We start from the raw sequence: 23,081 nt of genomic DNA, 5'->3' as shown, positions 1-23,081 counted from the left end.
TTACTGTTTGATCTAAGCCTGCGGATATGGTCATACCCACTCAGTATTCTCTGATCTTTAAAGAAGGCCGCTTTTAATATTTCCTATATAGATACTACTTTAAATATATTGGTATTTAAACATATCGGTAAATACATTGGGTGGTACGGATCTGTTTTCTATGGGCTTTTTAATAGGTTATATTTCATTTTTGCTCTTCATAATATTTTAGCAATATGATTAGTCTCAAGAGATTTTCCTAAAAGTGTCTTCTATGCTACCGGGTTTCGCAGACACCCCATCAGAATACTAGGCTGAATGGCAGGGGCAGCAGCAGCTGTGCGTGAGGACCCCCCCGGCTCCCAGGCCCTCTCAGTGCCTCACCACTGGATTGTGACAGGGTGGTGGGTTGGAGTTTTTATTGCACCTCCTTCCCCCAGTTCTTCTCTAATATAGTTATATTACTTTAATGTGAAATTACAAAAACAAGAAAAATCATAGCTTTGGAATCAGATATCCCTGCATGTGCCTCTGACCTTTTCTCTCCACTGAGGCAATGTTTCCACTTTTTAAAATGTTTCTTCTCTTTCTAGAATGACCTCTGCGACTCCCTTTTTAAAATTTAATTGGTTTGGTTTAATAACTTGGAAAGCACTCAAACTAAAAAACCTACTTGCCTGTTTTGCATGTCAATTAATAACTGTGGCTCATTACGTTAAAAAATTTTTAATAATTTACTTAAAAACATACATAGCTCTTCTCAGCATTTCCCTGAGTAGCCTTTTAAAATATGTCACATCATTTTAGGTAGTAATTTCTCTTACTTTCAGTTTTTCCATTTTGCATTTGTTTATTCATAGGGATTTCTGTTTTCTTCTTTGAATGAGATGCTAATGCATTTCCACTGTCTTATTAAGGATGCTGAGTACAACCACTCATACAGAGCTATTCCTTTTCATTCTCATTTTCCTGACCAGCACATGCCTACTGTCTCAGTTCATTATTACCTTGTAACAAACTATTCCAAACCTTAATGGCTTAAGTACCCACTCACGTTTTGCCAGCAATTTTGTGGGTCAGGAATTCCGAGAGGGTTTAGCTGGGTGGGTCATCTCTGAGGCACATTGACTCTCAGGGGGTTGAGGATCCCCTTCTAAGATGGCTTTTCACTATGTGTCCCTGCTACCCCTGGACCTCTCTTCTCTCCACATGGGGTCTCCATCCTCACGGGCTTTAATAGTGCATTGGCCTTCTCACAGCAGAGCTGTCTCAGGGTAGTCACGTTTCTTATGGGACCGCTAGCTTCCAGGAGTTAACTAGTGGAGGCCATCAGGCTAGTTAAGGACTAGAACTAGAATGAGCTGACTGTCACTTCTGCCATATTCCATTGGTTAAAGAGTCATAATAAGCCTTGCCCAGATTCAAAGGGGGTAGAGAAACAGACTCCAGCTCTTCATGGTTAGGTGGCAAGATCACCTTGCAGAAGAGTATGTGGGATGGGAAATAGTGTCGCGGTTCTTTTGGAAAACACAAGGTGCCACAGCCACCCCCCACTGAGCCCCACAGAGGACAAAGAAAAGATTGTTTGCTTTACCTCATCAAGGAGGTGAACTCGGCTCAACTTTCTAAACAATTGAATAATTGAAGTCAAGATCATGGTCTTTTACTTATACTGTAATGAAGTTGATAAGCGCCCAGGGAAAATCATAGAAAAGGATGAAAAGTATCAGGACTTAACTCTTAGATGAAATCTAGCTTTCCAAATAGACATTCAAATAACTTATCATTTTGCTGTTTGGCTAAGTCCTGACCGCTTAGAATGTATATTTTGTGAACAGATTTCCATTTGGAACTTGCCTCAGGTTATCGAAAGACTGATTTATTTTCTGTTGTATTTATATTGCCATGCCTGTAATGATACGTTTAAGTGGTATTGACACTGTTAGAGTTCACATGTCTATATTTGAAATCTTAGGTTACTATAAGGCTACAGTATTATCGATTCAGAAACAGCATGAGGATGTCTAACTTTTCTTGCAGATGTTTCTGAGTTCAAGCACATACCCTGAAATCCATGGCTTCTTACATGCAAAAGAGCAGGGAAAGAAGTCCTGGAAAAAGATTTACTTCCTTCTAAGAAGATCTGGTTTATATTTTTCTACTAAAGGGACATCAAAGGTAATTGAAATGTCCATGATGTGTTATGAATTATAAGTGAAAGTGGGTTTTACTTTGTTTTTATTAGTATATTACTGGATATCAAGAGTTGGTACATTGATTTTAGATCCCAGACATTTGCCATAATCTGTTTAAAAACTGACTATTCAGCTTTGTTCCCCACTAATTTCAACATACATCCTGTGATAGAATCTAGACGCTCTTATTTCGGGACCACATACTGTGCTCATTTCTTCTCCACTCCAAATTCACCTCCTCTTCCTTACCCTCGGTTGCAGATTGTGAGCTCTGGCACACGGTCTCCTCTTTTCACCCCGGGTCATCCTGCTGATCTTGTCCACTTCTGAACTCCTGTTTTTGTTGATGCAGTTAGTAACACTCAGCTGAGTCTGTAATTGCTCTTTAATTCCTTTGTGTGTGTGGTAGTTTTATCTCCTTAGCTAGATTATACATTCCTTAAAGGGAGTTACTTATATTATGACCAGGGGTGGATGCATGCATTCATTTGTGTGCTGGAGTGCATATACTTGTGCATACAGTCACATAGACACACTTGTGCAGATGCTCCCACACACCATCACTCGCCCATGTCATTCCCACCGTGCTCAGCACCGTGTTGTCTGTGTGTCTGTGTGGTCTAGTCAGTGTCAACTATGCCGTGTTTTATAAGTGCTGACGTTTTATGCAAAGCATTGATCTCTTTCAAGTAAAACTACTTTTGAGAGTTTTCATGGGTGGCTATTTTAATTCTGTTTTCATGCATCTGTTGTTGTCAAACAACATTGTTAATTCTTTGTGGGTAATCTGTCATTTTTCTCTGGAGGTTTTTCAAATATTATGATAATCATTGGTGTTCAGTAATTTCCCTGACCATATTTCTAGGTGCATTCAAATGTATTCTGATACATCTTACTCGATTCTCAACATATGCATTCAATCTGCAAATTTCTCTTTTTCTTTTATGCTGGAAATGTTCATCCATTATTTATTGCTCCCTCTCATTATGTGATCCTTTCAATTTCTGTAGGCTTTTCTGTCTTGGCTAGTCGTGGCTCCAGGCACCCCTTTGCTTGTGACGACCTCCCTCCAGGCTTTCTGTCTTTACATGGCCTTCTCTTTCTCTCTTAAAAGGACACTTGTCATTGGATTTAGGGCCCACCCAGATAATCTGAGATGGTCTCATCTTGAGATCCTTAACTTAATTACATCTGCAAAGACCCTTTTTCCAAATCATGTGGTATTCACAGTTTCTTGGGATGGGGGCAGGGATATATTTGGGAGGGGGGCAGTCACTCAATTCACTGTAGAAAGCCAGTGAAATATTTTGAGCAAGAGAGTGAGATGATCAAGTTGTAAGATTACTGTGGCCATAGGGAGCTTAAAATTAAAAAAATCAAGTGGGTAGAGGGAGAGAGAGAAAAAAGGCAATGAGGGGAAGGGAGCAAAGGAGGCAGGGAGTGGGGGGACAGAGAGAGAGAGAGAGATTGACTAGAGGCACAGATGCTAGTTAGATGGTCATTTCAGTAATCCAGAGTGGAGGTGATGGGATTTAACCTAGGATGAGCAGTGGAGGGGGAAGAAAGGGATGGAGAGAAGATTAAATGTCAACTGGCCAAGTTTTGTTGACTGATTGATGTGAAAGGAGAGGAAGCATTTTATGTTCCTAGAGAAAGAAATAAGAAATAGGCAATGATTTAATACAGTAAACAGGAATAGGAGATTTGCTATCACATTATCTTAGAAGTAGGATAATGATCTTAGTTGTAGATATATTGTGTTAAGGGTGAAGCATCCAAATGGAAATGCCCAGAATAGTTAATGACGGCGACCAGATATTCTGGTGATAGGGAGCCACAAGGAGTGACAGTTGACTCCTCCAAACTTTCCTCAGCTTTCCCTCATACACAGTTTTCCTTCATTGCTGTTCACATGTGTTCATGTCACATGTGTGTGTCTCCTTGAAGTGTAAGTGATGGAACAGGGCTCTGCTAATTTATTATCACATTCCCTTACAGAAATGTTTTGTTTTTTAAGTATATATCATTTGACTAGTAGTATTCAACTATTTTTTCTTGAACGTTTAAACTAGTTTTCAGATTTTTCTGTCAGGACTAATGTTAGGATAAATAATTACCTATTTCTGTAATTAAGGTTTTAGACTTTCTCTAGTCTAAATTTTAGTGAGATTGCTCTTTTCCCTGTGTTCCTAAGTATAAAATTACATATGAAGGTGTTTTTTAAACAAATACATACATATCTTTTATACTTTTAACATCAGAGAAAAGTGGCTTCTACATCCAGTAATCATGTTGATCCTACTCTTTCCAGTGAACCTTCACTGGAAGATATGATAATGTTTCTTTAATTCCTAAATTCTTATTTCTTCAACACGTTTCTCATTAAAATCAACTGCCCATTATATTTTTACTTCAGCCTTCACCTCCTTTCCCTGCCCACCCATTATACAAAAGACAGCTCCTTATTCCTTCTACTGGATCCACGCTTTTATCCTTGCAATGGTCTTCCCCTTGGCCAGGCAGATTACAAACATCAAACTTCTATTCTCAGTCCATATCTTAGCTCTTTTCAACATAGTGTCTGACTTAGCTATACTTCAGTACATAATATTCTTCTCTCTAGCCTGTGTCTAATGAGCTCATGTTCCACGGTCTATACATGAAAATGATTTGCAGTTTCCCCTCAAAAAAAAAAAAAAAAAAAAGAAATACAAGGTATTAGGTAACCTCAAGGATTATGACCTTGATATAAATTATGCATGTTATCTAATGTCTGATACGACATTTCTGCCTGGGAAAGAGACCATTTCCTGTCCTTTTTCTGTGAGAAGGTCTTGATTTATTGTACTTTCTGAAGATGTGGGCTGCATGGGAGTTAGTTAACCACTGCTACAAGCCTTGGAGATGTGGCTCTGACTTTTATTTACAGAGAAACGTCTAAGTACGCCTTTCTCCCACTCTCCCCTTGTATACACACATGCATGCATAGCCTTTGCTGAACATGCCAGCCCAGGCTTTTAGTCTTACAGTATCATAAGCCTTGCTCTGTCTGCGCTAATGGAGCAAAAATCAGTCAAGAGATGAGATTCATCATGCCTTCTAGAGTTTCTCAAGCTGCCTTTTTTTCTTACATCCAGAGGACTCAGCTACATTGACTTCTACAGTGTCAGTGGACAGGGCTGGTTTTATCTTTTCTTCATAGGAATCAGACATTTTTACTAGCAAATCAGTTTCTATCAAAAAATAGTTTTAAAGGCCATGACAGTAAGAGTACCTTTCTCCTTCCTCTTCCCTTGTTCCAAGGGCCCTAGGCTGGGTCTCTTTCAACAGTTTTCTTTTCTGCCTTATTCTCCCATGGAGATGGGAACTGTAGTCATTCATTAGATCAAAATGCCTAAGAACAGTGACACACAGAGGACAGTGACATACACAGAAACTCTCGCTCTTCCGATCATCAGGGATGGAATAGCCCGCTGGTAAATGACTGAAATTTTTTTGGATTTGGATTTGAATGGGTTGCTCAAATTGCTGAATGTTCTGGGTTTTCTGTCTTTTCGGTTTTGTCTTGTTTTAGAGCACTGCTTCTCAATTTTCAGTGCTATGAATCACCTGGGATCTTGTTAAAATGCAGATTTTGATTCAGTAGGTCTGTGGTGGGGCCACAGATTTTTGCATTTCTAATAAGCTCCCAGGTGATGTCTGTGCTCCTGGTCGGGGACCACACTACTACTAGCAAGGTTCTAAAGAACAAATGCATTTTGGTCGGTTTTGATTATACAACCAACCCCAGAATTAAGCACTTCTCCAAGTTATTAACCTATCACAGAATAATATGACCCAGTGATTTCCCATGGCCAGCTTTAAATCTCATGGATCTCCCAGAGAAGAAACAGCTGTTCATGATTCCCCTTTACCTTGAAAACCAGACACATTCCACTGCCAGGTAATTTCCCGGAACTCATCTGTACAGGCCTCCTTGTTTTCGTACGGAAGGTAGTGATGCCGCCTATTTCATTGCTGGCTGTGGTGTCCCAGGCGGTGCCCACATGTGAGGGGGCCTTTGCTAAACAGAGCAGGAGTCCTCGTCTCTTTCTTCTTTTTCTTCTCTGACTGCTGTGGAAGCTCAAACCACCCTTCTTGTCTTTGCTGAACTACCATTATTTGAAACCTGGACCAGGAAAACATTTTCAAAAGCCATTCTTTGCTGCCTTCTCTCCCTGAGATTCCTGAAACGGTGGTTAAAGAGAAAAATTTTAAAATAGGAAGATAAAAATTTTTGCATATATTGGCAGTTAAATGATAAACAAACCACTTTTCAAATAATATTGTATCAAGCTCCTGGTTCTTGACGGATATAGTAACTTCATTTTTCTTCCCTTTTTGTTTCTGTGCCATTGTTCGGAATAATTTTTTGCCAAGGTAGAAATTGTGTAATAGAATAGAAATACAAAAGAGAATGTGCAAAAGAATGGATTCATTTCAACACTCACATCTGTATCTTTTTAAAGGAACCCCGGCATTTGCAGTTTTTCAGCGAATTTGGCAATAGTGATATTTATGTGTCCCTGGCAGGCAAAAAAAAACACGGAGCACCGACTAACTATGGATTCTGCTTTAAGGTACAGGCTTAATATTTTGATAGATGAATAAAGCAAGCCTCAGCCTTTTAGGTAAGCTTGGGTTTCTTTTAATTTCTTTTAAAAAAGAGACAGCTTTCTCTTATATATAGGAGAATTTTAGTGGCTTTTATTTCAACAGGTGTTACCTTCAAGATATGCATTAACGATAAACAATGTGCTGTGGCCTTCTAGCCTAACAAAGCGGGAGGGCCCCGAGACCTGAAAATGCTCTGTGCAGAAGAAGAGCAGAGTAGGACGTGCTGGGTGACCGCGATTAGATTGCTTAAGGTAATCTCACTGCAGGCGTGAATTTCTATTAATGCTGTGAGTGCCATCAAAGTTTGAAAATGTCTGTATTTCAAAATGCGAAGACTCACTATAAGTCCATGTATCCAAATGTATGTATTTTTTTTTTAATCTGAAAGATAAACATTAGTAGAGTGGAGTAGCCTAAATGCATTTATCTTGTGCATGTAGATAGAGTAAGTATTCCATTTTTAGAAATGCTCTGAATTTTATTTTTTTCAAGAGTTATTACATATATAGCTAGTATAACTCATTAAAACTTCTATACCTGACTCAGTCTACATTTTTAAGATATTGCCATCAATCCAACATGACGTGTATTTTAAAATGTGCGCACCTAGCTATGCTTAGTGCAGTTGTTTTACATTTCGTTTAAGTGTCGTATAAATTGCTTTCTAGTTTACTTCAAATTATTATGCAAATTTTACTTTAATATACTATTAAAACATCAACCTTTGTGTTAAGTAGAAATTACAACTTAAGTAAGCATAGTTTACTGGGGAGCATGTTGAAAGGAGTAAGAATGTTCTAAAAGTTATGTGGGGAAGAAAGACATAGAATGATTTCTTCTAGAATGTACAGAAAACACATTTAATTTCAAAACTTGTGTGTTAGTAAATTTAACACAACTTCATAATTATAAAAATTATCAACCATTTCCCTTTGAAGAAGTGCAGAATAATCAGAATCAGAATTATTAGTTGTCATACCAGGTTGGGAAGATTGTTTTAGTTTTTATTATTTTAATTTATTTAATTGAGGTGAAATTCACATAACATAAAATAATGGAATTAACTATTTTAATCAGCTGTGCTAATATGATGAGCATATTATTAGCTGTGTTCATTTTAACTATGTGAACAATACGGTGCCATTTAGTTCATTCAGAATGTCGTGCACCCACCCCCTCTAGCTAGCTTTTAGCTCCAAAACATTTTTATCACCTCAAAAGAAAACTGCATACCCATTAAGCAGTTACTTCCAGCCCCTGGCAACCATCCATATCTGTGTCTGTCTGTATAGGATGTCCCTATTTCGACACTTCATAGAAATGGAATCCTACAATAGCTGACGTTTTGGGTCTCACTTCTTTTATAAAGCATAGTGTTTTGTGGTTCATCCACCTTATAGCATATATTATTACTTGGTTCCTTTTTTATGGCTGAATAATATTCCATTGTGTGTGTGTATACATACATATGTACATACATACATACAAACTGTTAGACTGTTTATTTATCCATTAATGGACATTTGGGTTGTTTGCATCTTTTGACTATTATGAGTAGTACTGCTATGAACATATGTGTTCATGTATTTATTTGGATACTTGTTTTCAATTTGGAGGGTATATACCTAGGAGTAGAATTGCTGGTCATATGGTAATTCTGTTTAACCTTTTGAAGAATTGCCAAAATGTTTTCCACGGTGGCTAAACTGTTTAATGTTCCCACCTGCAATGTATGAGAATTCCAATTTCTCCATATCCTTACTAACACTTGTTATTTTCCTTTTTTAAAAAAATAATTATCCCAGTGGATGTGAAGTGGTATCAGCAGAAAAATTTTTAGATGGCTTAAAGGAAGCTTTTGGATTAACTCTGAAATTTGCTTCCTTTTGCTGTTATAGCAGATAGCCATTGTAGTTAGCTTTTTACAACAGGTTTGTTTTTCAAATAGTCTGCTGTTAAATGACTGTCATGATTTTGGTTTCAACAAATCTTAGAAGTCTTGATTCTTTGAAACCCCCATGGTAAGTAATTGCTTCTATGTTGCTCTCATTGTCATAAAATGTAAAAAAAGAAAAAAGAAAAGCACTTTAGAGAGTGTTGGGAACCAACCAGTCAAGGAAGTAATAACTAGTTAACTCAGGATGTGCTTTGGAATCACCTGAGGAGTATTCTGAAGTTCTGTGTCCCCAGCCCCATCCTTGGGGATCCCGATTTAGTGAGTGAACTCCAGGTGTTTGTCTGACTAAGAACCAGTGACCTCATCCAGTCCTCTTCTTTTGCAGATGAAGAGGCTGACATGTTTTGGAATACTTAAACCCGACATAGTTATAGTCAGAAAATACCTTGAGGTCTCTGGTTTTCTCTTTCCTTCCATCAGAACTCTGGAAATCAGGCTAGGCTAGTAAAGGAGATGCTTTCCAACCTGGTTAGTCAAGGCTTCCTCCCTTCTGGTTTGATCTCAAGGTCAGACACCCAACTCCAAAGCAGGTGGTAAGAACACTTCCTTTAATGCCACTGATTTTACTAGGATACCATTATTTTTTGTATAAGTAGAAAGAAAAGAAATATGCCAATAAAATTATGATATGATACTTTCATATCCCTTGTGATTTTTATTTTCATTTAGTTACTTTAGATTTATTTAGGTCTATAGGTGTAGATTTTCATCATTTATCAATTTTGTGTACACACACATACACACACACACACATATATGAAATAAATTATGAGAGGCATCTCTGAAACTTCTTCATGTTCTAAGTCTAGCTTTCCCGAATCATTTTTATCTCAGATCCATGGCTACCCATATTTCATACAGACTATCTCACTCTGTGCTGTCCAGAGCTTCAAGGAGGCCGAACTTAGACAGGTGCGCTGCCATGGTCTCTGGAATTGTCTTTCTAGCCCTTCTGCAAGGTTCGATGCAAATGATTTCTTGATCTCACCAAACATTTCAGGCAGTGACAAGTCACTTGGTCCACAGTGAATATAAGATGCTATAGTTAAGGCAAATTTTTATGAATGTTAAATTTGAAAAGAAGCATGTGTCCAAGAATTGGTGAAATATACTAAAAGCTTTTTTTTTGATCCTTCCATATCCAGAATGCTGTTCCTGGAAGATTGTCCCCTTCTCACTTTTTTCTTTTTTCATTTGATCTTTTTGAAGCTCTTTCAAGGCACAAATGTCCATCCAACTCAAAGATGGTCTGTTGTATTGGTTTCAATGGCTTCTGTAACAAATGACTACCACTTTAGTGACCTAAAACAACAGAAATTTATTATCCTACACTGTTGTCATTCAGAAAGTCTGAAATGGGACTTATTGGCCTAAATGCAGGGTGTCCAAGGACCTGCAGTCCCTTCCGGGGACTCTGGGGAAGAATCCATTTCTCATGCCCTTTCCAGACTTTACAGGCTGCCTAGATTCCTTGGCTCATGGTCTCTTTCTCTACCCTCAAAACCAGCAATGTCGAGCTAAGACCTTTTCATGCTGCGACTTCCTTCTCTTCTCTGCCTCCCCCTTCCACTTACTAAGGGCCCTTGTGATTATATTGGATCCACCTAGATAATCACCTAATTTCAATATCAGCTGATTAGCACCCTTAATTGTATCTGCCACATTAATTCCTCTATGCCAGGTAACCTAACATATTCCCAGGCTCCAGGAATTAGGATGTGGACATCTCTGGGGGCCATTATTCTACCTACCCCATCCATTTTCCCTGTGTGTGTGTATTTTTTTTTTTTCCTTTTTTAATTGTGGTAAATCTTTTCCAGGTAAGGCAGAGAGGGAGGCAGGCATCAAGGAGAACCTTTACCCTGGAGGCAATGATAAGCCACCAAACACTTTCAAATGGGAAAGTGATATGATCTGCTTTACCCTTTAAAATATCCAGATTCAGGAAGCCAGGGCTTGCTAGCACAGACACATTTGAAGGACTCTAATCAGGGAGTCAGGTGGTTTCCCCTGGCAGCTTGTCATCAGCCGGGCACCTGCTTCATCACGCTGGCTGGTGCACTGGACTCACATGGTGTTAGAGGTATCTTTGGATTTTCGACTCTGGTTGTCTATTGTATTTCCAGTTTATCACTGTGCTTAGTGGGAGGTGCAGGGACAGACGAGTCTGTTATGTTGACTGGACTGAAAGGGCCCCGGATTTTCTTCACACGCTATTTCCTAGATCCTGCCTCCTCCAAGAATTTGGCCTCTTGTTTTATTTTTAGTTCCTTTTCTTGTTCATACACACATGTGAACTGTTCATGTAGTAGCAGAGGAAGATCCTCCTGTCCTCTTTGGAGAAATAACAGTTATATGTAGATTCATAGAAAATCTGAGAATTGCTCATGTACAGTGTCCTGGTTACGTGTTGTCTTCTTCCCCTCCCTTCAAGTGGAACTCTGCTAGCTTCTTCCGTAATTTGGTCCCTTGTCTGCCCCTCTGTAGGACGGGGCCATTTTAAGGTGATTCATGCCCTACCCCTCCACCAGAGTTAAATGCCCCCTAAAGACCACCAACAGCACAGAAGCAACTACCTAACACTACAGGTATCAAGGACCATATTTAGGAAGGAAACAGGCTTAACAGTAGGTAGCTGGCTTTTCACTGCAGATAAATAAAAGGCGACCAAACAGCATGCATGTACCTTGTGAAAGAATTGGTTAGAGGTTATTGTATAGTCTCCAAAATGAACTTGACTAGGAATTAAACTCCTCTCTCTTCTTTTGATAGTTATGGTAGGTTTAGGGTTGATTTAAAGTAAATTTCATTAGGTCCCATTAATGTCAATCAAACTGTAAATTAAAAAATAATTTTTATAAGTTGGGAAATAATTGGATAAAGAAGTCAATAGAGAGAATTTTAAATGAATGTGGGTTTTTGTAGTCATGTTAAAAGCAAAATCTTGGAAACAGTGACTCTCCACGCCACCCTCTGATTTTTCTGCCTAATTACCAAATAGATCCACTTTGCTGGAATTGCTTTTAAGGAAATAGTCTTCAGGAGAGAAACAGCTCTGTTGGAATGTTTAAACGGAATTCATCCTAAGGGTGAGGTTGGATTCCATGGTGTCTCCTCAATCTCTTTTATATAGGACCTACTTCCAAGTTCATTGTGGCTCTGTGAAATAGAATTGTTGAGGGTAGCCAGAAAAAAAGAAAAGAAATGTAAAGGCCTCTCTGTCCCATTGTGGTTTTGCTTTGTATTCTTTTTCTTTTGTTTTTTTGTTTTTTAAACAAAGTGGATTAAATCTGAGGGGAGTACCTTATAGCTTCAGATGGTGAGCCCTCCAAAATAAGTTTGGTCATGGCAGTTAGCATTCTTAATTTTCTCAAACCTAGTAATCCACATACAGTCCAGACCCACTTTCCAATAGTAGCCTGGCAGCTGAGTCTTGCGATGCTGCTTCCTGAAAATAAAGATGCTGCATTTTTCTTCTACTGCAGTTTACATTGTATTTTGTGACCCTTTGTGTGAGATCCCTGCCATTTTGATTTCCCTGAATTTAAAGCCAAAAATTAAACAATGCGCTAAGAGTAGTGTTAGTAGAGGATACTGCAGTGGCAAGAATCTTTAACGTAGGGCCAAGTTTATGGATTTGCCGAAGAGATGATATAATTCGTCCATCAGTCATTGAAGAGTTATGGTGAATTTTACTCTGTTTTGCTTAAGATGCGTGTACGGTTTTCAGACTCCTTGTTCCCTAAAGCCTGACATCCTTCGCAAGTGAGCTCTCTTTTCACTAGGTGATATACCATTCCTAGCGGTTTTGGTGCTAAGAATATTGAGTAGGAATGTCAGTTACAGATCTTTATACTGGCAAGCTGGACCTTAAGTGTGGTTTCAAGTAAAAAACTCTGTCTTTTTATTTTATTTATTTAAGATTTTATTTATTTATTTGTCAGAGAGAGCGCCCAAGCAGGGAGGGTGGCAGGCAGAGGGAAAAGCAGGCTCCCCGCCGAGCAGGGAGCCCGATGCGGGGCTCCATCCCAGGACCCCTGGATCATGACCTGAGCCGAAGGTAGACGCTCGACCGACTGAGCCACCCAGGGGCCCCCCAAAAACGGTCTTTTTAAATGTATCATTGTAAGGCAGTAAAAAGCTTACCTTTCAAAATTATGGTTGCCTTACCAATTTGTTTTAAGGAAAGCTTAAAATTTTTGTTTCTTATATTATGATATGTAACCAATTCGAGTATTGAGTTTTTTCCCCCGAGTTACCTGTGTAGTGAAAGTGATGGGAGTGTGTTTTTATTTATTTGTTCTGCAGTATGGCATGCAGCTGTACCAGAATTACATGCATCCCTATCAAGGTAGAAGTGGCTGCAGTTCTCAGAGTGTCTCACCCATGGTAAGGACCATATTTATTAATCTCTATATTTTATATTTACATTATATCAATTTGCAATAATATTGTATTATAAATGTACATTGCAGTACATTTACGTACTTTCCTTCTGGTCAACTAAAGTAAGTCTTTGACACCATCCTAACATAATGCTACTGAATTATTTATTCTTGGATTTCACAGGATTGCAGCCTATGTGATCGAGTCACAGCAGTAGAGTATCATGAAGTATTCGCTTAAAATAGATAATGTCATATGTTAAAGAAAATCTGTAAATATTTGAAAGTGTTATGTGAATCATTCTGTGTCATTACAACATTTGAGGATTAAATTTTAATATAATTTTTAGAATGTTTTCCTTGGGATTGTAGATGTTTCCTTAATTATTGATTTTGGTTGTGGGTTTATTTTAATATTGATTCTGGAATTGTCATACCCTAGTATAAACCAAAGCCAGTGGTTTGGAATTCTAAAAGCTGCACTATACACAGGTGAGCTCTTTTGCATCCTGGGCTTCTAACAATAAAATTTTTTAAGGTCTAGGTCCTTGAAAAGCAAACTGCTCTTCAGGAAACCCAAAAACCGCAAGCCAAAATATAGCTTGTGCATTACATTAAATCTAACACCACTTCTCAGATTTATACTAACTGCAACTTGAACGTTTATTTGCAGATACACATAGATGTATCTTTTCCCTTCTTTAGAATTTAATTTTAATTTATTGTGCATTAACACAAGAAATTTATTTCTGCACTTAAAAGTTTATGTTCGGCTATTTTTGCTCTTGCTCTCTAATACTGAGTATATTAGGAATTTGGGTGTATGTGCCTGTGTTACAAATCAGCTAACACGCAGCATTTCCACTTAGGTTAAAAATATGCTCCTCATGGCTGTGACCAAGGAAGGCACATTTCCCCACATGTAATGTAGCAGATGAAATGCTCAGTTCTAGGAATGAGGCATGAAATAATGTTGATTACAAAGTCTGATAGACTAATAGGGAAAAAAGAACACCAATTCTGGAGTTACGTTGCTTTAGGTTATGGAAGAGTAACTTTTCATCTTTGTATCATATTACTTTTAAGCCCTAAAATAAGAAACTAAAGACTGGAATGAATTTTTATAAAAGCAATGGCTTTAGGTGAGTATTTGTATAATTTGTCAGCTTACCTTTATCTTTCAGTCCACATGTATATAAAGAATAATGGATTTTATTATCTTAATCCTTTTCTAAATCCTTCTAAATTTCTTTTAGAGTCTAAAGTTATTAGGATGAGCATGTTAATAGCAGCCATACGTTTGGAGGCAGTTGCCTAGTGTCCTCTTAATCATAGGGAAAAGATGTCATAAACAAAGTACTGTATAGTCTCATTGCTGTCGTTAGCATATAAGCTTGGTATTAGTCTTGCCACTTTCCACTGAAAGTGGCCCTATTGTTGATCACTATGTACATGGCAGTTTGGTTAGTGTGACTTTGCTTGTTCAGCACCATGGATAGGGAAAGACGCTTCTTGAGTGAATCTGGTTGGCAATTTAGGGATTTTGTAGGGGGCCTGTGTAGTAGGACCTGGCTGTCCTGTATGGCAGTTGTCAAGATCAAACAGAATGGCTCTGGAGAATTATATCGCCACTCTTCTTAACTTACATGAAGGAAACTGAGATATTTGGGGAGGTATTTATGTTTACTTTGATGTCTATACAGAGTCCCACCTTTCTCGGTTATCACAGAAGAACCAGTGACCTATATAATGGATGCCAGTGTTCCTCACCTGCGTCGGCTGGTTTTCTTCCAGACACTGTCTCCAGTGAGAATCCTAGAAAACTCAGTATACTTCAGTTATATATTTTTAAAGGAACAATATTCTTAATTTCTCCAGGGATACATTTTGAGAAGGGAAATAAGAAAAAGACATGTCTTCCACCACTATATACAGCACATCATGGCCACCCCTATCTGCCTTTGAAATGAGAATCATCAGCAGATATTTCAGGAAGCCAAATATGTGGTCCTTTTCAGCACAAAGGAGCATGTGTTAGTATGGCCTTTATTGGAGAGAGGAGATGGGGAAAACTAGTCTACTCAAGTCCTTATTACTCCTCACTCTTGACCCTGAGCTAGACGTTGAAAACTGCACTTTCTTCCTTGTACCTCCCCCTCTGTGGTACATAAAAGAACCTGGAAAGAGTCTATCTGTCACTGCTTTTACCATAAGCTGCCCATGTGACCTTGGTTTAGTCACTGGTATCCTGCAGTGTGAAACAAGGGGGACAGTTGCATAAGTTCGGGGATCGATTACATCTCTTATGTCTCTGACACCATATGAAGCAGAGAGAATGATATCAGGAACTCCTGTGCCCTCTTGCTAAGGACCGTGCTGCAGGTTTATCTACATCTTTCAAATGGGGTGACAGAGAGTGTTGGCTGCTCATCGCCACCAACCTACACTACCTGAAAAACATTTCGTGTCCAAAGCTCGCTAGGAGTGACTGGATCTGATCTCAGAGTGTGGCCTGGAGAATCCAGGGTGCACCCAGGCCCCTTCTTTCTTGAAAAAAGAGGGATGTCATTAAAATCATGGACCCTTTTCCAGGGCTTGCCCTGTTCATTCCACCAGAAGAAAGAGCTAGAAAAAGGGACCAATATTTGAGTAATACACTGATTCTGAATGTTATCAACATTGCTTTCTTATGTGAAAGAAATTGAGCTGAAAATGACCTTTTGAGTTCAAGTCAGATTCCACTTCACTTCTATTTCTTTGTCCACCAAAGGTAAACTATTAATTTTTCATCCACCACCTGCTATTCAGTAGGAGCCATTTGCTATATTCCTGTGTTTTCCCTGGTGTAGTTAATGTAGCAAATGAAAATATTTATTTGTATTGTAGACTCCCTACTAATGTCAAGTAATTATGGAACATGGGACCTCGTTTTACGTTCTATCCTGTTGTGTAGTAGGCAAACAAAAACAACCAGTTATGTTAATTTTTCTTTCCTAACAGTATTTTTATGTTATCAGGACCTTGTGATTACGATGCCCATCTTGGCATGTGAAGTAGAGATCTTATAAGGACAAAGCTATCATTATGATTGAGATTAGTTACTCTGTGGTTTGGACAGGTGAAGGCTTTTCATTAGTGTCCACAAAGCAGCAGTGTTTCTGACTAGTCTCCAGCCCTGCACAGAAGATCACGCGGGGAGAAGGGCAAACGAAGGTGTGACAGTAGATAGAGATTACAAGGACAGCATCTTTCTGGAAAGAGCAGATGTCTGTTACAAAGGCTCCTGTAACAAATGAAAGATTGCCTGCCGGATCTCTGGAAATACAGATGAACCCTAATAAGACTGTGGGCCACTACAGCAGGGTTTAAAGAGGAGATAGCAAATGCTAATGACATAGGATGTATGATGCAGTGATAAGTGAGCCCCCCAATTTTTTTGCGTGGACGAGGTGTTCTTTTAAGCATACATTTGACTAGTCTTTTAGACTAAGCTAGGAAGGTCTGAATCCATGTGGAGAGATATGAAATGGTCTTAAGCCACGAATCTCCAGAGGCACACCAGCTCTTCCTTTACCATTAGAACTCCATTCTTGGTTTCGCTCCTCTATTAATGAGTGGGGAGTAAGTGTTAAACATCGTCCATTGCTGGTTTTGAATGTTTTTTTCCTTTGGGGGAGTGTTACTTCTTCTTTTTTTTTTTTTTTTTTAAAGATTTTTTATTTATTGAGAGAGAATGAGAGAGAGCACATGAGAGGGGGGAGGGTCAGAGGGAGAAGCAGACTCCCTGTTGAGCAGGGAGCCTGATGTGGGACTCGATCCCGGGACTTCAGGATCATGACCTGAGCCGAAGGCAGTCGCTTAACCAACTGAGGCACCCAGGCGCCCGGGGAGTGTTACTTCTTACGAACTGACTGAGACTCTTGACTGGAGATTTGATAATTGTCTTTTTTTTTTTTTTTTTTTTTTTAGGATGCATGACTGGGAATGGCACTCTTTTAAAAAGGTGGTTGCAAAGTAGAGCCCTAAACAATCAAAAAGTAAAACTGAAGTCCAGGTTTGGACATATTCCCCTTCAGAGAATATGAAGACAAAAAGTAATGCCAAAGGAAGTCTGTATTATTTGTTTAAATTAGGTTTGCTTGGCGATGTCTTCCTTCTATATCAGTTCTTTTTTTTGTCGGTCAGATTTATTTTTGCAGCTCTCAGTTTTCCATGTGCATCCTCACCAGATGAAAATATATTCATATAAGTAAATCATAGAAATTTTAATATTATGGAATTAGTAGAGTCATTATTTCACTAAATTTTCTTTTCTTCTTTTAAAGATGTATTTATTTATTTGAGAGAGAGAGGATGCTTGCACGTGTGCATGGGCATGAGCTGGGGGAGGGGGGAGAATCCTCAGGCAGACTCCCCACTGAGTGTGGAGCCCATCATGGGGCCCCATCCCAGGACCCTGAGATCATGACCTGAGCCAAAATCAAGAGTCAGAGCTCAATGGACTGAGCCAGCCAGGCACCGCTAAATTTTATTTTCTAAGTAAGATGAACATTGATGTGATACAGTTTTAAAATACGTATTGTAGTTTGTTCCATTATAAAATATGAGTACTCTTTCTTTCTCAAGAAGTGATGTAAGTCAATCTAAGTTACAGCTTTTGTCTATTTTGAATCTTATAAAAGAGCTGCTTTGTCAGTAGATAGGGTTAACATTTAAATGATAATGGGTGAATCTCAAATCATAATAGAGATTAGTTCAGAAGTGGTGGGTCTTTTAGCCACAGGAAGAGTTACTCCTTTCTAAATTGATGTTTTCCCATTTTACCAGAGAATATGAAGAGATAGGGTTCTTTTAAGAGAAAGACATGCTAACTCTGAAAGCTTTTAATCTCTTTACTCAACCACTTAAATCAGTGACCTTAACAAATAATTGTGTAACTTATTTAACCAAAATATTTCATAGCACCCTTTTTATCTTAAATATGCACTTGTGACTTTTTAAATTTCCTGCCAGCCACCTTTGGAATCACATTCTAGAGTGGAAATGTATTGCCAGCAAAACATTAAGAGAGAACATTCAGAGATATTTTCATGGTAAAAAACATGTGTGTTTTTTTCCCCCCAGAGAAGTATATCAGAGAATTCTCTCGTAGCAATGGACTTCTCAGGACAGAAAAGCAGAGTTATAGAAAATCCCACGGAAGCTCTTTCAGTCGCTGTTGAAGAAGGACTCGCTTGGAGGGTACAAATAGCTTCACATTCTTCACAGTATTTATGATTTGAGTTTGTCTCACCCCAAAAGTTGAAATTTGTTTCCCCTTTCTTTGCACAGAAAAAAGGATGTTTACGCCTGGCCACCCACGGTAGCCCAACTGCCTCTTCCCAGAGCTCGGCCACAAACATGGGTATGTTTGCGCCTATTCACGGGGACTGCATGTCTGGATGGATGGGCACTTGGGTGAGGTGACTGGGTAGCTCTGGTAGAAAGTATATGTGATTAAATTGGGAGGATTTCAAACAAAGCTCTGTATTCCTCCATTTTATTTCTTCAGCCATCCACCGGTCCCAGCCATGGTTTCACCACAAAATTTCTAGAGATGAAGCTCAGCGATTGATTATTCAGCAAGGACTTGTGGATGGGTAAGTTTGATTTTGAATGGTCGGGATTTTGATTTCTCTTAGAATCGGTATTTACTTAATACACATAGTTTTTACTTCAGCTTATCGTAAAACAGAAGTGACTTTGTTCTAGAGGTTACCATCATATCCTAGCCATATCTATATAATGCCTGTTACATCGTGTGTGCTTAGCACTGGTGCATAAATGAACAGATAACTGAATAGGATGCTCTGCTGTTAACTAATGATTACTAATATTACCCATTCTGTGCCTACTAGTATCTCAGTTAACACTGAACTTGTTTTGAGGTGTCAACAACATATGATTCCAGAGTAAGGTTTGTGTCATGACATAATCTTACATGTTCTATATAGTTTTAAGTTTGATGCAGAGTGTATTCAGTTAAAACACTCTTTCTTTTATATTTTGACTGCTTGTTTTATTTTTTTTCTCTGTTTACGTTCCTATTTTCTCTAAATTTTCACAGCTTAAAATAGTGTAAATCTATGAAAAGAGTACTTCTCGAGTGTTTCTCATGTCATCTTTTAGTGGGGTACCACGGGAGATACAAGAGAAATGTAAATTGTATTACAAAATATTTACAATCTGAAGAGTTTTCTTTTTCTCAAATGACTCGGTAGTTCAAATACTTCCTGGAATACTGGCTAAATTCCCTTTTCAAATGCACTGCAAATCAAGGAAGTTGTATTGAGGTTTGGATGAGAAATAAAACCAGCATCAATTTAAACAAGTGGTGATGGGGTCTTTTATCTTCAAGGGTTGGCTTAAGATGATGACAAGATTTCAAGGTGATTTAATACTGACATTTGGATAAAAATGCATCTTCACATGGACGATTATTAATAGCAAGTCAGCATTTCACTAGACTCTAAATAAGAGATTTTAATATACTTCTCTATGTGGAGCACAGTCTCTTTAGATGTAAATTTCAACAATCAGCAGAATTACAATCTGATGAGACCAAGAAGAGAAATAAATCATGAAGAATCATTAAAATGTTTTAGAGGATTATAATTTCCCTATTTTCAGAGCCTAGTTTTTATAAGTTGAATGAAATAATTGCAAAAAGAAGGATAATATCTTTATTTTTAAAAATTTTTAATAAAAAATTGGGGTGGGGCTTGGTGCAGAATCCTTTGGAAAGATGCGATGATGCCAGGCAGTCCACTAGATGGTAGTGGTGATCCGCTTGGGAATGGAGAAAGAATTACAGCTTGCTTTATGAGTGAACCTCCCTTTTGTCCCATCTCCCAGTGATGTAATGTAGGAATCTCACACAGTACAAATGAAATGGATAATCTCATCCGACATCTGTGATGGCTCAAATTCCATGCCCAGGCACAGTGAGATTAGTATTGGAGTCACCAGAGGGGATTGTTTGCACAATCTGTTTGCCAACAATTAACACGAAGCTGGTTTTGCACTGTATTGCCAGTAAACGAGAATCCATGCCTGGCAGCGTTTTTCTCTTAGGCCATTAGGCCATGTCTTAGATTTTGCAAGCCTGACATTATAGAGGCTTTTCTGCTGCATTCTTCAAGATTAAAATATATGTTGTTTGGGTGTTTCTTTTACTTAAAGCATTGTACTCAAACATTTAATAGATGATTCCGGATTGATTTTTTAGAATATATTCATTTCTCACTTTCCGATGTATATGTAACATAGGAACCCGAGTCGGAAAATAAAGGGAGATCAGTGTTGAAGAGGGGTTTAAAATGATTTCGTTCTAAATAATTTTCTCTTTTCAGGGACTAACATAACCCAGAAGTTAAAGTAATAATATGCTAATGCCCCATTCTCTGCACACACGTGTTACATGTGAATACCCAATTCTCCAATGGTAAAAGAACATAACACTAATTATTGATGTCAGCACAGCACTATATTGCTTATTGTGAGTGAACAATCTGACAAACAGGTTGTGTATTTATCCTATTAAAGTGAAATTAGCATTGATGACAGTTTTCTAGTATAAGATTATGTTATACCATATTGTTTACCATGTTGGATAATCCCATCATTGAATACACAGTAAAGGAAAACTCTTGGCTACATTTATAAATATATCTCCTGGATTTGTTACATGCTATATTTTTATGAAATACATAAGTAAATATAGAAACATATTGAAATTCCTTCTCTCTCTTTAGAGTTTTCTTGGTACGGGATAGTCAGAGTAACCCCAAAACTTTCGTACTGTCAATGAGTCATGGACAAAAAATAAAGCATTTTCAAATTATACCAGTAAGTAATTTGTAATTTCACATTCGTATATTAGAGATGATCTTAATGCATAAGCTTTTGGAAACTTTGGTTTTCTTTGGATCTTTTATTAAATATAACTGGGGAGCTTGTGCTTTGACTAGACTTAAGTTTGGCAGAAATGGTTTTATGAGCCTGAATTAATATAAGAAATACAGGAATTGTAAAAATTAAATTTCCCTTTTTCCATGAAATATGATTTACCAATATTGTATAGACCCCATGCCACCTATTGTTAAAAGGCCACTAAAGATTCTTTCTGAATTCTACTGGAGGTTCTTTAAAAACCATTATTTTCAAACCCTTCCTCCTTTCTTATCTCAAACATGTTTTTTTGTTTTCTTTTTTTTAAAGATTTTATTTATTTGACAGAGAGAGATACAGCGAGAGAGGGAACACAAGCAGAGGGAGTGGGAGAGGGAGAAGCAGGCTTCCCGCCGAGGAGGGAGCCCGATGCGGGGCTCGATCCCAGGACCCTGGGACCATGACCTGAGCCGAAGGCAGACGCTTAACGACTGAGCCACCCAGGCGCCCTGTTTTTTTGTTTTTCTTAGTTTTGTTTTTAATCATTATGGATAGATACCCAGGTGCTGCAGAACCGGAAAACATTTAAACTATTCTGAGCACTTTTCAAAAATTTCTGTAATTCTGTTTCTGGGTGGCACAACTTGGCTTTGGGATTTTTGTTGCTTCTGCTGATGCTCTGTGTGTGTGTGTGTGTGCACGTGTGTATGCATGTGATCTGTGTATCAGAACCAGGTAGTGTGGCATAGAGATTCCGTCTACTTTCAGGGAAGTTTTACATAAGATTGCTACCTTGCTAGTGTTTCCTTTTGAATGGCCTCTTTTTGGAATTATCCAAAGCCCATATGAAGTATCTTACCAACTCCACTGAGTATGTAAATAATGTCCCTGGATGAGTATGAGTTGTTTAATGTCACAAGACCTCACTGCCAGAAAAAAAAAAAGAAGAAGCTGTCATCCCCTTAACATGTTTGATTGCTTCAGAATCAATTTACGGGTAGAAGTTATGTGAATATTTGTTTCTAATATACTAATTGAGGCTGTTAAATAGACAACTTTCAGATACGGAAATTAATTTCTGTGGGACCATTAAAATCTTTTGTTTACTTTTACACTGAATAGTGCAGATTTCTCACTGTTGATTCACAATAGTCATATTATTCTAACTACAGAACGTTGGGAGAATTTGAGGTATAGAAAGTAGAGCCCCCTGTGGATCCTAGGGTCAACTGATATTTCTTCTGTATACAAGTGAAGTTACAGAAAAAAAGTGAACACATCATAAGGTTTTTTTTTTTTTTTCACTATCTTTAGTTTCATCCACTTGTCCATTTTAGTGTATGAAGACACGGTATGTGATAGAGAATGATTGTCCTTGTGGGTTTTTGTCCTTCTTACCAGTTTGTTGTTTTCCTTCCAATAGGTGGAAGACGATGGTGAACTGTTCCACACCCTGGATGATGGCCACACGAGATTTACAGATCTAATCCAGCTGGTGGAGTTCTATCAACTCAATAAGGGCGTTCTTCCTTGCAAGTTGAAACATTATTGTGCTAGGATTGCTCTTTAGCCAAACCAGAAGTGACTTATTAAACTGTTGAAGAAAAAGGACTCACTACCAAAAAAAAAAAAAAAAGAAAGAAAAGAAAAGAAAAAGAAAGACCATAAACAAGGGAGAAAACGTTGCCATGGTGAAAAGAATCTATTTCACCTACAAGTTACAAAAAATAGCTTGTGCATTGCAGATAAGCAAAGATTTGGATTGACATTACATTCATCATCTAAAATTCATTAGTTAAAATTAAACCTCAGAAAAAATGATTTGGTGTGTTCTTGTGTGATTTTACATAACTATAGTATTTTCGTCAAATATGCATATAAAACATCTTTCTGTCCTCATTTACTAGAGTAGCATTTGAATTCTCAAACACAAAATATGAAAAAAAACTTGAAGGTTCTGGATGAATTATTTGCAGACTG

General features: G+C 38.1%; 1 protein-coding gene across 3 annotated transcripts in view; it reads left to right on the top strand.

Annotated features, from left to right (window-relative positions):
- The window catches only part of GRB14 (growth factor receptor bound protein 14), a 116,334-nt gene extending 93,577 nt beyond the window's left edge, over positions 1-22,757 (top strand). For 2 of the 3 annotated variants that reach the window (XM_045868730.2, XM_045868732.2), the window contains 9 exons: positions 2,020-2,157; positions 6,683-6,793; positions 6,986-7,081; positions 13,096-13,176; positions 18,297-18,413; positions 18,504-18,576; positions 18,724-18,811; positions 20,966-21,059; positions 22,525-22,757. In XM_045868730.2, the coding sequence (XP_045724686.2) occupies positions 2,020-2,157; positions 6,683-6,793; positions 6,986-7,081; positions 13,096-13,176; positions 18,297-18,413; positions 18,504-18,576; positions 18,724-18,811; positions 20,966-21,059; positions 22,525-22,671 (945 nt within the window). In that variant the 3' untranslated portion in view covers positions 22,672-22,757. The remainder of the gene's footprint in view (positions 1-2,019; positions 2,158-6,682; positions 6,794-6,985; positions 7,082-13,095; positions 13,177-18,296; positions 18,414-18,503; positions 18,577-18,723; positions 18,812-20,965; positions 21,060-22,524) is intronic. The other variant, XM_064585779.1, reaches the window with a different exon arrangement.
- Positions 22,758-23,081: the final 324 nt, after the last annotated feature.

The sequence above is a fragment of the Mirounga angustirostris genome, unplaced genomic scaffold (genome assembly GCF_029215605.1).
Source record: "Mirounga angustirostris isolate CCGP_5_RB_7025 unplaced genomic scaffold, mMirAng1.0.hap1 SCAF_3, whole genome shotgun sequence".
Classification (NCBI taxonomy): Eukaryota; Metazoa; Chordata; class Mammalia; order Carnivora; family Phocidae; genus Mirounga; species Mirounga angustirostris.
This window is presented reverse-complemented; position numbering and strand designations above follow the sequence as displayed.